Consider the following 16,308-nt stretch of genomic DNA (forward strand, 5'->3'; position numbering starts at 1 on the left):
AATTTAACCGTTCTAGTAAATACGCAATAGAAATTAAGAATGCCGCTGATAATTATGAAGTTTGAAAAATGAAAATCGCGAAACCTATACACGAAGACGACATTATGAATAAGGAAATTTAATTAAAGTAAAAGAAAATATAACAAAAGCAAAATAAACCAAATTAAAGTCTAAAAATAATATCTATTGGTTTAATTTTATTTTTTTCATCTTACTCTTACAATTTTTTGGACACACGCGATCAATATTGGCCATTTTAAAAATTGAAATTTGATCTTTTTGATAATAGTATCATAAATATATATAATCTATATAGACTAACAGACTATAAAATCGTTCGCACCCAATAAAAAAGTCTGCAAATTAATTTCATAAAATAGCATAAAATAAAATCTTACCCAATGCAAGCAAAGCAAGTAATATTAGGATAAGAAATAGGGCCACTAGAATTGTACCACCAATAACCAAAATGGAGAAATAACCTGGGCTATAAAAAAAAATACATTTTATTAAAAATGATAGGTAAAACAATTTTTTTTCTTTTAAAATTTACCTGCTGATTATTTCATAAATTGACTGATAGGAATTCTTGGCAGCCAAACCATAATCACGGTGGATAGATTTGTTATAGGCAGGACTCGGTTTTGGGGTAAAACTGGGAATATTTGGTAAACTATAAGTTTTTGTAGTAAAGTTTCCAACCTGGGTTTGAGGACCAGATTTAAGTTTTTGCTTATTTGTAACTTTACCACTGAGTTTAGGAGAAGGTAGTTTAGTGGTAGGAACTTTTGGTAGATAAGTGGTTAGAGGATCCAATTTCACTTCTTTAAAAGGAGTTGAAACCATTTCTTGGGTCCTAAAATTTTTTCGAATTTCAGGCTCAGAAAGTTCCTCAGAATCTGCCTCCAAGACCCGGAGAGAGGAGGAGGTGGAGGTAGTCATAGAGATAATTGAGGGACCGGAACCTGAAGTAATCATCGTGGTGGACGGAGATGAGACCATTCTTGATGATGGAGGCGAAGTTGTGGACGTTGGCAACGGAGAAGACAGCGTTGCTACATCAGATTCTAAAGTGGTTGCTGAGGATAAGGGTGACCCTACTGAAAGCAAAGAAGCTGATGAGGTTGGTGAGAATACAGAGGATGGAGCAGTTGTTGAAGCCTCAGATGTGACTGAAGGTAACTTTGAGTTATCAGTAGATAGATGTGTAGCAAGCTGGTTTAGAGTTTCTTGCAATAAAACCGGTTTTTCTAAAGTAGATTCCAAGAAAGGAATGTCAGGGGCAGATGGAAAAGTAGTAAAGTAGTCAGAGGAAAAATCAACATAGGAGGAATCACTAATATTCAACGCATCTTTAACAGATAGATTGGGTTGTGTAGTGTAAAGCATCACTTTCTCATCATGCACATCATTTTCATAACTGAAGTCAATAAGCCAATTTCTTAAAAGTGGCATCATGGAGAAAACACCCTAAAAACACTTTACTATAATGAAGTTGTTTTAAGACTAAAGGAACATATTATCTAACAACAGGGTGACCAAAAAATATTTTATTTAGACATGGAGGTCTGTACACCTGCAGCAACAAATGGTCATCATGTTGTCAACAAGGAGAATGGTCAGGGAGAATCAGAGAACAAGGAGGTTAGTGAAAATTCGTATGAAGTAGCTGATGATTTTGACGACTTCGAAATTCTAGAGGAGTTTGATAGTCCAAGATTGATTAGAAAAACCTTCCCTGTCCTCATCAGCGATAATTGTAATACGTCTTTTTCCACCCCAGCTGAGAAAAATCTTCTTGAAAGAAAGATTCAGAATAGGCGGGCTCTTTATTCACCTTTTTACTTCTCACTCCCCTTTTCTGAGAAATCAACACTGTCAGAAATCACAAACACGTCATTGATTTTTAAAGCAAGTTATTCTCTAACACCTTATTTAGCTTGTACACAAAAGTTCAATTATAAGTTGACAGACATAGATAGTGAAACATTGTTCAAACACAATCTCTACTACGATAAAATTGCTGTACTCACAGGGGCAGTTGAAAAAAGAGCAGCTATACTTCCTTGCATGCTCAGAATTGACGAAAATAATGTTGAACTCAATCTTCTCAGTAGGTTTAGGGAAACTTGGGGAATCCATAGAGTTCAACAGGCAAGCATAAGTAGCGGGGGTTTTAGGCCAGCATTACAAAGCATGACTAAGAAGTATATCCATCTCTTTGCTCAACCACCCCCACCCCATTATTGTTTCTTTAATGCTAATGCTAAAGATAGTGAAAGTAATCAATTAATAATTAGACAGCACTATAGAAGCAGTTAATACCAGAAGTTGTATGAGACTAAGACAAACCTGATCCAAGTGTATGGTTGTCCTACAACAATACCCAGCTCCCAATATATTTGCCTTGGAGCACAAGATCAGGAAATTCTTGACTCATGTACCTTCGTGGATAAGGTCTATGGGATTGTACCAGTGGACAATCCTAGAGACTTGAATGTGCTTCTTAGTCAAGGGGAAGAGTTATATCTCGTGGACTCTGGGTACATGAGTGCCCAGTGTCTCAAATTGTATGGGTATTTCCCTGAGGACATTTTTTGGATGCCCCATACAAGGGACGAGATTCGCTCAAAGATTAGAGCTAAATTCTCAGGGGAGGGAAAAATGAACGTTGATAGGTTTCTGGATTTATCTCTGGTCAATATCAGAAATTTGTTCAGTGACTCAGGATTCAACTTACTTTTTGTCTCTCTTCCAAGTGGAAGTATCCTGAGACTGACTCCTGCTCTAATTTTTACCCTTGTTTTGAAACATAGACAAAATGATTTCACCCTCGTCAATTGAAAATTTTTTTTGTTTTTTTATGCAGAGAGGGAAGGATGATTTACTTTTATTAAAAAATACACAAAAATCAATTTGACTAACGTCCAGTAAATTAAATAAAAAAAGTTCTAAGAAAAAAAAACATAAAAAGAATTGTAGTTTTAAGATAAATAAAAAAAAACCAAGTATTAGTATATTTTGAGTTTCCCACAGAAAGTGCAGTTTTTGCTACAATTTTACAAGAGCAAAAACTAGGATTGCACAACAATTCAAAGTTATATAATTGTGTTTTATATCTAGAATATTCTAGACTTTTTGTAGGAAACAAGAGTATAGTTATTTACTGTGATTCAATAATTTCATCATTATTTTGTATTATGTAATTGTATATAGATACTAGAATGTTCTTAGAAACACTTTAATTATACAAGCAAAAACCAATGAATAAGTTTTTGTCATACATAAAAAGCTAATATTGCATCATGTGTAAGTTTCCAGAATCTTCTTTATTATATGACAAAAACTGATGTAGAAGTTTTTATTATGCTTTTTAATACATAAACAGCTAGTATTGCATCATGTGTAAATTTCTAGAAACTTCTTTATTATGTGACAAAAACTGAGGTAGAAGTTTTTGTTATACTTTTTATTGCACAAAAAAGCTAGGATTGCATCAGATTATGCCATTAACTAAATTCTAGAACATTCTAAGATCTCAGTATAAATAGAGCAGCAAAGTATCTGGTTTTCAGTGGACTTTGCACACCCACTCAACTCGTAACCTTTTATTTAACCTCTGTATCTCTTAAATGTTTAACCTATCTAATGTGTTTATCTGTGTACTATCTCTTTTCTTAACCATTCTGTTAGTTTTTATAAGAATGGTGTTTATTTTTATGTGTATCAATTCTTCATTTATCTTAATTTCTGTTTTACTCTTATTGAGATTTATAGAAATTTTACAAGTTCCCTGTTGGGACTTGTAAAAATCAAATGAAGCTCAAAACTAGAGAAATAGTCTAAGTTCTGAAAAATCATATACTTATGCTGCTTAAAAAATCTATCTTTAGCAAATTTATCTAAGTTTAACTATTATATCTTTGGACTTGTAAATTTACAAAACATAATGAAGTTTGATGATTATTTTTCAAAGTATTTGGATAACAAACAATTACATGTCAAGTGTAAAGAAAATCTTAAAGAATCAAATATTATAAGTTTAAAGTTTACTTTCTTATTAAGAACTTATGGTTTACACTTTGCAAATCCAAAGATATGTTTTAACTGTCATAAAACATATTTAACCTTATATAAAATAATTGAAAATAACTTAAAAACATTATTATACTTATGTTAGAATACAATACTAAACTATGATACTCACATTTAATCAACAATAAAGTATAAACAATAAACACTTAGTACATTTTTCACTTTGGTATATATTGAATAATTTGAACTTGAAGTTGTGAAACAACAGTTCTTTATTGCACAAAAGTTAATAAATAATAGGAGATCCTCGCGTGGAAGTGTTTACAACACTTAGGTCTTTGTATTAATTTTGCCATTACTTGAGCAGTTTAAGAGTAAAAGTAAAACTAATTTAAAAACTTAACTTATAAGCATATCATAACTTACTAAAGGACCTTTGCCTCTATATTATCTTGGTAAATGTTTATTATTTAAATATTCTTTATCTAATAGACTTTTTCTTGGAAAGCAAAATAATTACTAATTTAAAGCTTGTTAGAAAGTCCTAGTACCTTTGGAAGCGATTAGTAAAGAGCGGAGTTATTCCTGCGGAGGGAATAGCGTGATTAGTGATTATGTATATAGTTGATATTCATTAGGTTATGATAGTCTACATGTACAACTTATTAAAGGACCTTTGCTACTATATTGTCTAAGTATAAAGTAACTTCAAAAATACTTTGATGATTCCTTTTATTTAGAAATTCAAAGTAGTTGCTAATATCAAAACTTGTTAGAAAGCCCTAGTACCTTTGGAAAACGTTAGTAAAGAGTGGAGTTCTTTCCTCCAACTTGATTAGGAATTATTCAAGTGCAAAAATAGAATCATTCTTAGTTGAGGGTTAGGAATCAACGTGGTTAGCAATTACATATATAGTAGATACAAATATTTTAAGTTTTGCAAAATTACTAGAGATTAAAGGACAGCTATCTGTAGGCGTTTGGAGCTTTAGGGACTGAAACGCACGACACAAATGCAATTGAGAGCCTTGTGTACAAGCAATTGCAACTAGATGACACTCTAGAGGCCCTAGAGAATGCTAGTATATTTGTGGCCATTGGTCGCGGCCCTAGGGGGACACTCGCACCGGTTGACACTCTAGAGGCCCTAGAGCACACCGGAACATGGGAACCTCTATAGTTGTACCTCTCTTTAAGGATGCTTGATAAGAAATATTAAGTTGTATAATACATGCTGAATTAGATTTTGGGACACTGATTAGTACAGCTCTGTAGCTTAATAGCTTGGATTCTAGGAGTAAGGGTACGGTAGCGCATCAAGTTGTACTTGTATAAGCCGGCTATGCAGTTTACTCTGAGTTTCTATTGTTATAAGAAAAGCAAAATACACCTGGTAGCTTGCTAGAGTTTAATTAAGCATTGGATAAATCTTTATTTATTTATTCTTGGAAAATCTAGCTTTATTTAATATTCTTGCAAATTATAGCTTATAAGTACTTCATAACATAATTTTAATCTAAGTTTAAAGTATTGAATTGAACTGCTTTTCTTTGGCAAAGTTGAATTGTTTATCACATCTATCACTTGAATCAATTTAGTCTAACCAGCTAAATGTTGTAAACTTTGACAATATTGCGTTTAACTTATTCGGTTTGGTAGCTAAGTTTATGCTTTGTCATATGAGTTGGAGATTGGCTTCAACTTGGTTGGTATTCTCTTCTTGTTCTGAAACTTGGCACATTTTATTAGAATTGGGAGAAAACATATCAGCACCGCTGGTCTTGCATCATTAAAATTCCCCATTCAAAGGTATAGGTGGGAGCGATCATGATTAATTATTTTAAACTAGCAGTATTGTCATTGAAGGTACCTAGCTATAATTTAAAAAAATTAAATTTGCGGTTTTGTCTAATATTTTTTTATCATAAGAGAGAGGAAAAAATAGAAGAGATAAAAAAGAGAGTGAATTAAATTATGAGACATGAAAAGGATGGCACATGTAATAAGTTCTCATCAGGGATCTTAAGGGATAAGACAATGGACAATAAATGAATTTACCTCCCCAATGATTGATAAACAAAATATCCCTTTATGTAGAATACAATTATTGGTTTAAAAATTTATTTACTTTTGGCTTGGAACACACTAGTCAAAACTGAACCCAACAAATAGAAAACATGGTGATAAAACTTTGGGTACCAGTAAAATTTACAGTGCACTATCCCCTCCTTCCCTGGTTCTCATAAAAATAAAACATGGTCAATTTCGATAATAGCAGCGCAGCAATAAGAAGCTATAGAATTACATTGACATTAAAATGTAATAAAATATACTATAATGCAAAGTAGAATGATGTTTGTTCGTTTGTCAGTAGAAGTAGGTCCGTCCAGATGAAACTTAACTGTTTTAATAGTTTACTTTGGGGTTGGGACACAAAATTTCCTATAAAACTCCCAAATTTATTTTTGTGTCAATGTTCTGTGTGGGGGTTACCACTACCCCTCTGACCTTTTGAGACGTATCACTGTAGAGAAAAGCCATATTGATTTAGCTGTTAGTGAGATTCTAAGCTACAAACGCACACAGAAATCCTGTTACCTTTTTTATAATTTACAATGCTATAATACGTTTAAAGTATATGTAAATGAACAAGAATAGGACACTTCCAAAATTATACAGAAAGACAAAAAAGGAGATATTATGAGAAAATATTTATGCAAGTCCATATTTTAGAAAAATGATACATAAAACAAGGATGACAACATCCATAAGTAGAAAAATCATCGCAAGACAAACGGACAAAGTGAGTTAAAGAATAGATGGTAAGTGGTAATAAAAAGAGAGAAGGAAATAATATAAATAGAAAATAACAAATCCTGTACCATGACCGACAGACTAAGTAAGTTGTGTACAAGATGCTCAATGGTAGGTGGTATTTTCACAAAAATAACAGCAGTTTATATTTAATAGCAACAGAGAAAATCCCATACTAACTGACGGACAGACGGGCATACATAGAAAAAAAGAGTATTTATTTCTTGCTTTTAGATTTACAGAAAAGAAGAAATGAGGGAGAAAGTAACACTATAGAGATGCCACGCGCTTGAAAAAACAAGGATGTCAACATCCCTAAGTGGCAAAGCACAAATATATCATAGATGGACAAACGAATACAGCATTTTTTGTCATGAAAAAGAGGCAATAGGATATAAATATAAAATCACGAAAACTGTAAAAAAAATAGGCAATATTGTCTGTTAAAGCATGATTGAAAGACTAACAGACGGAAGACCATACAAAGTAAATTATAGAGCAGCTTTGCTTGTAAAATATTCACGTAATTGTAGAATGATATTTCTTGTTTGTTGGTTGACAAATAATTAGTGTTTGCTCTTCACATTTATTAAGATTAATAACATTGTCGTTACCCCCAGGGCTAGGCACCCGCAGGGATATTATGGGGTATAACATTAGACAAGGGACACTTTTTTCTAGAGGTAACTTATCTTGAGAGTTTGGGGGTACCTGCCCCCAATATAGTTATAAACTTGCCCATAACTCATGAGAAGCTTTACTGTTCAAGAGAAAAATATCGTTTCTGTGGTTTGTGAGAACCTTCGTTACACACAAACATTCTACTACTTCATGATATAAGAATAAAGTAAAATAGCGGCTGATTAAGCTGCGGCTACCATCCCTTGGCCTTGCCCTTTAGGAATTTTCATTAGCATTCTCTACTTTTTTTGTTACTTCAGCTAATTGTTTTATCTTATTTTCATTTGTTAATCAAATATTTTCTTTCTTTAGGACATAGAAACTATTTTAAAATTAAATATCTTGTTATAATTTAGTAATTATTAAATTCCATTATTGGAATGGCGTTGCAAGGTAAGATATGTGAATCTATCTATCTATCTATCTATCTATCTATCTATCTATCTATCTATCTATCTATCTATCTATCTATCTATCTATCTATCTATCTATCTATCTATCTATCTATCTATCTATCTATCTATCTATCTATCTATCTATCTATCTATCTATCTATCTATCTATCTATCTATCTATCTATCTATCTATCTATCTATCTATCTATCTATCTATCTATCTATCTATCTATCTATCTAGCTATCTATCTATCTATCTATCTATCTATCTATCTATCTATCTATCAATATAAAACTTACTTAGCTCTATCTCCTGGCCTGAGGGTAAGATTCTGCATAACATTGTTAATCTCAGGACGCCCACACGTCTTCACTATAATAACAAACAGTAGAATTAATATTTTTCTTAGTATTTCTCAGTTGGGAGCAGCAAACCAAATTTTACCTATAAGTAGGATTTGATTTAGCGCTCCAAACTGTATTTCTTTGATTAGGACATAACTAGCTATTTAAATATAAAAATATTGGTTTAGTTTGTTTTTGTTGGCTTGATGAAATGTACAAAGAAAAAATAAAATATTTGGATTTAATTAAATCAAAATAAGAATAACAGTATTTACATAAATAACATTTAAAAACATTTATAAGCTAAGTATTTGTACAGGTCTATATTCTATTTAACACTTTAATAGTTATATATTGCATCGTATTAAAGACAGCTTTCCGCGGATATTAAAATGAAAAAATATAAAATCAAAATAGGTTTTGTTAAGCCCATGGGGCCAAAGTCACAGGCTAGCGAAACTGGTAATATTTTAAGAATTTTTATTTTCATGTTTATGGAAAATTGTCCGTAATGCTATACATGTGGTATGGCTAAGAAATGGTTCTAATCCAGCGGAGATTGATCGGTTTCTGAGCCAAACTGAAAAACATTGAATTTATGTACATTTTTGTGTCTTTAGATCTCTTACACTACAAGTATAAATTGCTGTGCATTCATTTCCGCATATTATTACATATACAAAGAGCTACATATTCGCGAAAATTCACAATTGCGAATGAATAAAAAAGGTGTTTGATACGTGGAAAGAAAAGGGGAAGGGACGTTTTGTGCTGTTGTTATAATATGCGATTATGATACCTTGTTAATGTAATACATGTGCAAAGTAAGAATTTTCACTCAAATTGCCTTGTTGAGCATAGAAACCTCAACACCCAACTTCTTATTTTTGAGTACTTGGTTATCCCTGCAAGTACAGGCCCTGCAGGCAGTTATGCAGGAGTTATGCATAGGAAAAAAAAACTACATCTCCACCTTATTTTCAATTTATTTAACAAATATGAGGGTTGGTTCGTTGCTCAATCGCACTTTCAGGGATAGCACCCAAAAGTGATTAAATATATTATTTATGTTATAAAGAAAAAATTATTTACATGGTTCAAGTAAACATCTATTTAAAAATCTAAAAACATGCTGAACATTTTAACAATAAAATAAAATGGATTCAATACATATTGGAAATATATTTTAAGATTTAAATTTTCTACTACTAAAGAATGTACCTAACATTAATTAAAATCTATTCTGAAGGTTAAGAAACATAACAATGAGATTTTAATGAAATAAAAAAACAATGTCTAATTAATAGAGGTAGAAATAGAATATTAAATGGAATATTTCATATATTCTTAAATGATTAGATTTTATATATAGAATACTTTTCCTAAACTTAGTTATAGTTATAGAGAAGCTTTGTTACTGTTCTTCATGTACTTAAAATATGTTTAGTTAGTAGGCTAAGTCTTGGTTTTATGACTTTTGTTTTCTCCAAACTATATCCTTGTAGACTATACCAGGGATAAACCAATAAAGAGTTTTATAAATATAAATATTTAAATTTTTTTGTAGAAAAAACGACATAAGCAGCATTATAGCTGAACAAATAGACTATTTTAAAGTCAGCCTTTACCAACAACGAACTTAATTCGAAATAAAATCATGAAACCTATATGTGATTTTCAGCTGTCTTGGGGGGGGGGGCAACACTTATTAGAATTGACGACCTTTTTTACCTGTCCCAAAATAATAATTATTATATTTATTTTAGTTGCTGCCTATACCTTATTCCTGTTATAAAGTGAAATATAGGAACAGTAGATGACAAATCTACCAAAGTGAATTTATCTAAAAATAGCAAATTGATGTGAAACGATGATACAACCTTTAATTGCAAGACACTATGAGGAAAGCCCTATTTTTCAATTTTCTCACTTTAAAGGCAGTATCATATTTTTGTAAAATACAAATAATGAATTCAAGATTGTAAACAACTTTTGGCTTAAATATTAATTGCATTTCAGAGTAACAATCCCTTGATCTTGCAATAAGCTAACATAGTCTGATTTTGGGTATAGTTCCTTTCCTGAAATCGCACCTAAAGGGGCGATTCTTCGTATTTTTCACAGTAGGTTTTCTCCTATTTCTAGCACCTGCGGGGGGCTCTAACCCTGCGGGGCCAATTGCCTAACCCTTTGGGGCAATCACCTTACCCAATATTACCTAACCTAACCTAAAATAACTTATAAAAAGCCATTTTAAAAATACGATGAATCGCCCCTTAAGGTGCGATGTCACGAAAGGGACTATTCCCCTGAATTTTTCTTTACAAGAGATGCTAGAGAAAATAGAGATGCAATCATCCATTTAAATCCATTTCCAGACTGACTTCAAAACAGATTAATATTCGGTGGATTAGATCAGGTTTCAGCCATACTAAAAAATCATGTATAGCATCTATTACAGACAGTTTTCTATGAATATTAAAATAAAAATCATAAAATTAATACCATCAAAACTGGTTTTAATTTCATAATTTTTCATTTTAATATCCGAAGAAAGCTGTCTATAATACTTTTCAATCTTCATCGTTACATAATGTACCTTATGCACAAAATAAAACTTCCTGAAAATGTTAACAATATATAAAATACTAAATAGTAGCTGCACCGCCTGCTGCTAAGGGAAGGTCGGGAAAATAGCCTAAAACGACCCCAATATATTTGTATAGCTTCTCTAAAAAGTGCAACCAATTTGGAATACTATTTTCCAATATCTTGTGCTTTAGACAAGAACAAGACAAAATTTCTATTTCATATATTTAGATGAATAGTGGTCTATTTTTATAATTTTACTATTGCGACACACTTCCTTGGTATAATCCTAAATATATGCTAAGTATATTTATAAGCATTAAAAATGCATAACAAGGCAACAAAGAAAAATAAAATTTACCAAAAAGGCCATGAATGATTCAATTTCAATTTCTATCCATGTTTCTCTAAAGAATTTTTTACTAAGTTGTAAGACTCCCTACACACATTGAAACACAATAATTAAAAACTTTTCGGGTATTAATTGAATTTGTATAGTTTCTCTCAAAGTAATCCCATCCCTTATTTTTATTGGTTTGTGTTTTAATTTAGGTTGGGATAGGTTAGGTTAAAATGGGTAGCCCTTTAGGGTAAGGACACACTGGAATAAGCTACCGAAGGGTAGAACACTCTGCAAGAGTTCAGCAAAAAGAATAAATTAGGGGTATTTATTAGCTCGCTAGGCATTTTTAGGGAAAGTTACAATAAATATCTGTTAAAGTTTCCTCAAAATTACAAGCATTTCCATCCTTGCATTGCATTGTCTGAACTAAAGTATAAGCAAGTTTTTGTTATTCAATGGTAATATCATAAAAGTGCTATACCATAAAAACGTCTTGTCTGTTTTAAGGAAAAATAGGGAAGATTAATCGAAGAAAATTTACATCTTTTAAAAAATCATTTCAATGGAATCAAAGCAAACCAATATTAAAACATGCCAAATAGGTGTGATGATCAAAAGCTTTAGTTTAATCAATATTTGTAATTTGATATTTTTGGATTTTAATAATTTTATTTGGTTACGTTTTCTGGGTCTGCTAAATGAAATATTTAGAATCTTTGTCTGTCTTGTTCTACTTGCATTTCTTTTACTTTGGTAAATGCCAGTGTACTTTCACCTCCGCTTTTGTATCATATTTACAAATTATAAGAACCGCATACTATAATAACAGCTCAAAATGTCCCTTCCTTTGGATAACATTTTGGCCGATAAATTGATGTACATCTTCTATGATGATAAACAAAAATACATCAAATGATCAAATCCATCCCTTCGCACTTATTATGAAACAATCTCTTTATTTTTAGAGAAGCTACTCTATTCCACTTTGTCTGTCCGCCAGTCAGTCATTCCTCTAATTAATCTGTAACACTACGAAAAAAATTCGATTTTCTCTGTTGATATTGAAGGTAGACAGTTGAAATTTTAGTGAGATTTCTTATGACATATGTGCATCTTGTGAATATGATGTTTTTTGTCTGTCTGTTTTTGCTTATTCTCTCTCCCTCTTTTACTTGTTATGACAACCGAACATTTTCTCTATTGTCCATCCCATGATTTCATTGTGCTATGCTACATAAATATATATGTTGTCATCCTTGTTTATGTATTTACTGCTTTTGCATTTTTGAGAATATAAATCACAATACGGAAGTGAAGAAACACCGTAAATGTAGACACAAAATTGTGCTTGAAACTTTACAAACTTAAATTGATCAAATTTGATAGAATGTACCTAGGAATCAATGCATACAGAATACATGGATTTTGTGAGAGATTTTTGCATAATCTAATAAATGTTTCTCTCAGCTGGCTAAAATATTAATACCCACCATCCCTCCTTGCGACTCTACGTATTGACCAAAAACTGAGGACTTTATTAGCAACCTAAATTGACGACTAGAATTCTCCTGTCACAATATCCACGTATTCTATATCCATTACGGAACACAAGGCATGGTTCTTTATAGTAATACACCTTCTGTTTTTTTAACGGATGTATAGCCAAAAGATTATTAAATAAAGGGAGTTATAGTTTAGATTCACTGCTAAAAACTTTAAACATGCTTATAATTTTAAGAAAAGATAATTTCTACTTTTAAAAATACAAAAAGTTTTTATCTACATAAGTATGTATTCATGTAGTTTATGTATGTTTGTTTTTAAAGAAATTTAATCTTCCAGATTTTTTAAGTTTAACTGCATTCTTTAGAGAATAATTACTTTTAGTGCAATTCACTAACTTTTAAATAACAAGGATGATAACTTTAATAAGAGGGAAAACAAAAAAAAATCAAGGATGGAATAAAGGATAAAGTTAGTTATAAATCAGATGTCTAAACTTCTTTGATACATTCCTCTTAAAACAGCCAAGGTGTTGTAAAGTTTAAAAAGTCACCCTATCCTAACCTAACCGAAAATATGTACTTATCAAACCATTAAAAAATAAAGTAAAGGTTATTAGTGTAAAACAAGGTGCCAAAAAAATTATCTAATAAGAGCAATCTGTTTTGATGTCAGTCACCACAACTTTTTATTAAACCCATAAAGACGACATATTTCCTGGAAACAAGCACTAGACAGATTTAGCGATTCCTACTACAATTAGGTTTTAATGTTATTTCAATGTTTTGAGATTTAATTGTTTTTTTTTATCTTCAAACTAAAATTTTAAAAATCTTTGAAATTTTAGTCCATTTTAATTAGAAGATTTTTTTCAGGGTAAATTATGTGTAACCCTTGCCACCCAAGCACCATTAAAATCAATTAAAGATTAATTTGAAGCAAATTTGGTTTAATTAAACTAGTTAATATTATCAACTTAAGGACATTAGATTTTTAACATAGATAACTATTATGCTTAAAACTTTGATTCCAATATTGTTTTGTCCCTATTTAGTCTATGATTGTGTCGAATGGCTACTCTGTCAAAAATATTGATATTCAGGGATCTAAAGGGATAAGACAATGGCCGATAAATTGACAATGTACATCCCAAATAATGATACACAATATTACCCCTACTGTAGATAACATTAGTTGTTGAAACATTTGGACACTCAAATTAAAGAACCAAAACGGTACTATAAAACTTTGAGGACATCCAAAATAATGATACACAAAATTACCCCTACTGTAGATAACATTAGTTGTTGAAACATTTGGACACTCGATTTAATGAACCAGAACGTTATTATAACCTAAACTAACCTCACAATATTTTTCATTTATGTCAAAACAATAGGGGAGGGTTCTTTGATCGACTATGGAACTTTGCTTGTAATAATTTAATAAAGTGAAATTAAAAATGCTATGTGACTTTGATGTAGCTGTGTTTAGTGCCCTAGGAATTTGGGAATATATGTCACCGCTTTTGGCCTACCTATTCTATTGAAGTCATAGCAGAGGGAAAGAGAAAGGGAAGGGGAAAAGAAATTACCTATTTAGAAAAGAGATGGGATATTGAAGTCATAGCAGAGGAAAAGAGAAAGGGAAGGGGAAAATAAATTACCTAGAAAAGAAATGGGGTATAGGGCATTTCCTGACATCAATTAAATAGGTAGTCCAAAATCAGTGACAATTATCCCCATTTTGCTAGGACACAGTAGACAGCTACGACTTTTAAGATAGAGACAGACACATTTAGATACATAGAAAGATATTAAAATCTCTGTTCAATATTAAATGCTGAGCAAGGATCTTAAGGGATAAGACAATAGACGATATAACTATGTACACCCCCACTTACAAAAACAAAATAAAAATTTTAAAACTAAAGTTTTGTACAACCCAATAAAGAATCAATAAAAGTCCCCAACGTTTTAAAACTAACGAATGAGAGTTTGTGTTACTATAACTTTTTGGACCATAATAATGTCCATTTTCACCCTGACGCTGGTAGACAATGATAGCAAGATAGATAGATAGGTATAAAATCCTGACCAATATAAAAGTATAAAATGTTGTGAGACATTGGAAAAAACTTTTTTGTTTTGCCCCAGGGAATTCAACCTATTTTATAGTCTGACTCACGTTATCCAGTTTGGGGCTTGAATTTATCATTCTTAACTTGAGGAAATGTTTTTTTTGTTTAGAAGTTTTAGCGATACCTATGAAGATTAGGTTTTCAAAGTACTTCTAAATTTTTTTTATAAATTTTTCAATGTTTTTCAATGTTCTTTCAATGTGTTTTTATTGATTATTTCAATTTTTTTCAATATTTTAACAATGTTTTTTTCAAGTTTCTACGATGTTTTTTTCAATATTTTTCAATGTTTTTTTTAATGTTTTTCAATTTTTTTCATTGTTTTTTCAATGTTTTTTCAAACTTTTTAAAAGTTTTTCAATGTTTTTTCAATGTTTTTTTCAATGTTTTTTCAATGTTTTTTGAATGTTTATTTTCAATGTTTTTTCAATGTTTTTTCAATGTTTTTTTCAATGTTTTTTAATGTTTTTTTTCAATGTTTTTTTTTAATGTTTTTTTCAATGTTTTTAAATGAATTCCATGTTTTTTTTAATGTTTTCATAAACATTGAGAGAGATAAATCTTCGAACTGAAAAACATTGAGAAATAAAGCTTGGACAAAATAGTTTTGTACAAGCCTATACAGATTTCATAACAGTACCAAAAGTATTTAAACGAACAATTGAGAGGATATTTTTAATGAAACTTTGGGTACCAGAATAAGTTTTATTCAAGTTCCTTACTTGTTTATACATTTTATCTATCTATTTACTCCAGGGATCTTAAGGGATAAGACAATGAGTACATATTATACCTTAGTTAGGTGAAAACTTTGGAAACTGATAGGTCTTACCAATTACAAAGATCAAATAAAATTGTTATAAGCTAAAGACTGAAAGTATGTGTTTATAAAACGTTTAGCTACTCTATAAGATCAGGTTACCCATTTTAGATTATTTAGACATTCTTGAATTGTCCAATCAATTTCAAACTTTGCATGATGATTTTTATAACAATTAGTTATGTTTTAGAAAGCGTAGCAACTCGTTTGTCCAATCAATTTTAAACTTTGCATTATGATTCTTAGAACAATTAGTTACGTTTTAGAAAGCGTAGCAACTCGTTTGTATAACGAAACTTTGGGGACTAGTGTTATAAAAAAAAGCCTAATGTCCCCTCCCTTCCTAATTTTTCTCCATTAGTATTTTGACCAATAAAAAATACATTTAGGTTGCGTAAGAAAAATACTATTTATACTACATGTATACTAATTTTATGGTTTTCTTCAATTGTTAAATAATTAACTTTCGTAAATACACTCTCTTATACGTTTGCTTTAAAACTTTGGGATTTTTATCAAATTTTGATTGGTTGGTTTAAACTTCTAACAGTATCTAAACTTTTCAACCAATAAGTTTAATATGAAGAAAACTGTATTATACTGTCATAATTGGGGATGCAATGCACATTAATTAATATTTCAT

At 30.9% G+C, this 16,308-nt stretch overlaps 2 protein-coding genes across 4 annotated transcripts in view; one reads left to right on the top strand and one right to left on the bottom strand.

Moving 5' to 3' along the window:
• The window catches only part of LOC145304287 (uncharacterized), a 72,022-nt gene that overhangs the window by 24,894 nt on the left and 30,820 nt on the right, over nt 1–16,308 (bottom strand). For all 3 annotated transcript variants that reach the window (XM_080146141.1, XM_080146140.1, XM_080146139.1), the window contains one exon: nt 8,226–8,298. In XM_080146141.1, coding sequence (XP_080002267.1) covers nt 8,226–8,298 — 73 coding nt within the window. The remainder of the gene's footprint in view (nt 1–8,225; nt 8,299–16,308) is intronic.
• LOC145304340 (uncharacterized) lies at nt 40–4,238 on the top strand. Its single transcript, XM_080146208.1, has 3 exons — nt 40–59; nt 808–1,178; nt 1,559–4,238. Exons 1-3 carry the CDS (start codon nt 40–42, stop codon nt 2,320–2,322), a joined length of 1,155 nt encoding a protein of 384 aa, XP_080002334.1. The 3' UTR covers nt 2,323–4,238.

This window comes from Acartia tonsa, chromosome 13 (assembly GCF_053477335.1).
Source record: "Acartia tonsa isolate MP-2025a chromosome 13, ASM5347733v1, whole genome shotgun sequence".
Taxonomy (NCBI): Eukaryota; Metazoa; Arthropoda; class Copepoda; order Calanoida; family Acartiidae; genus Acartia; species Acartia tonsa.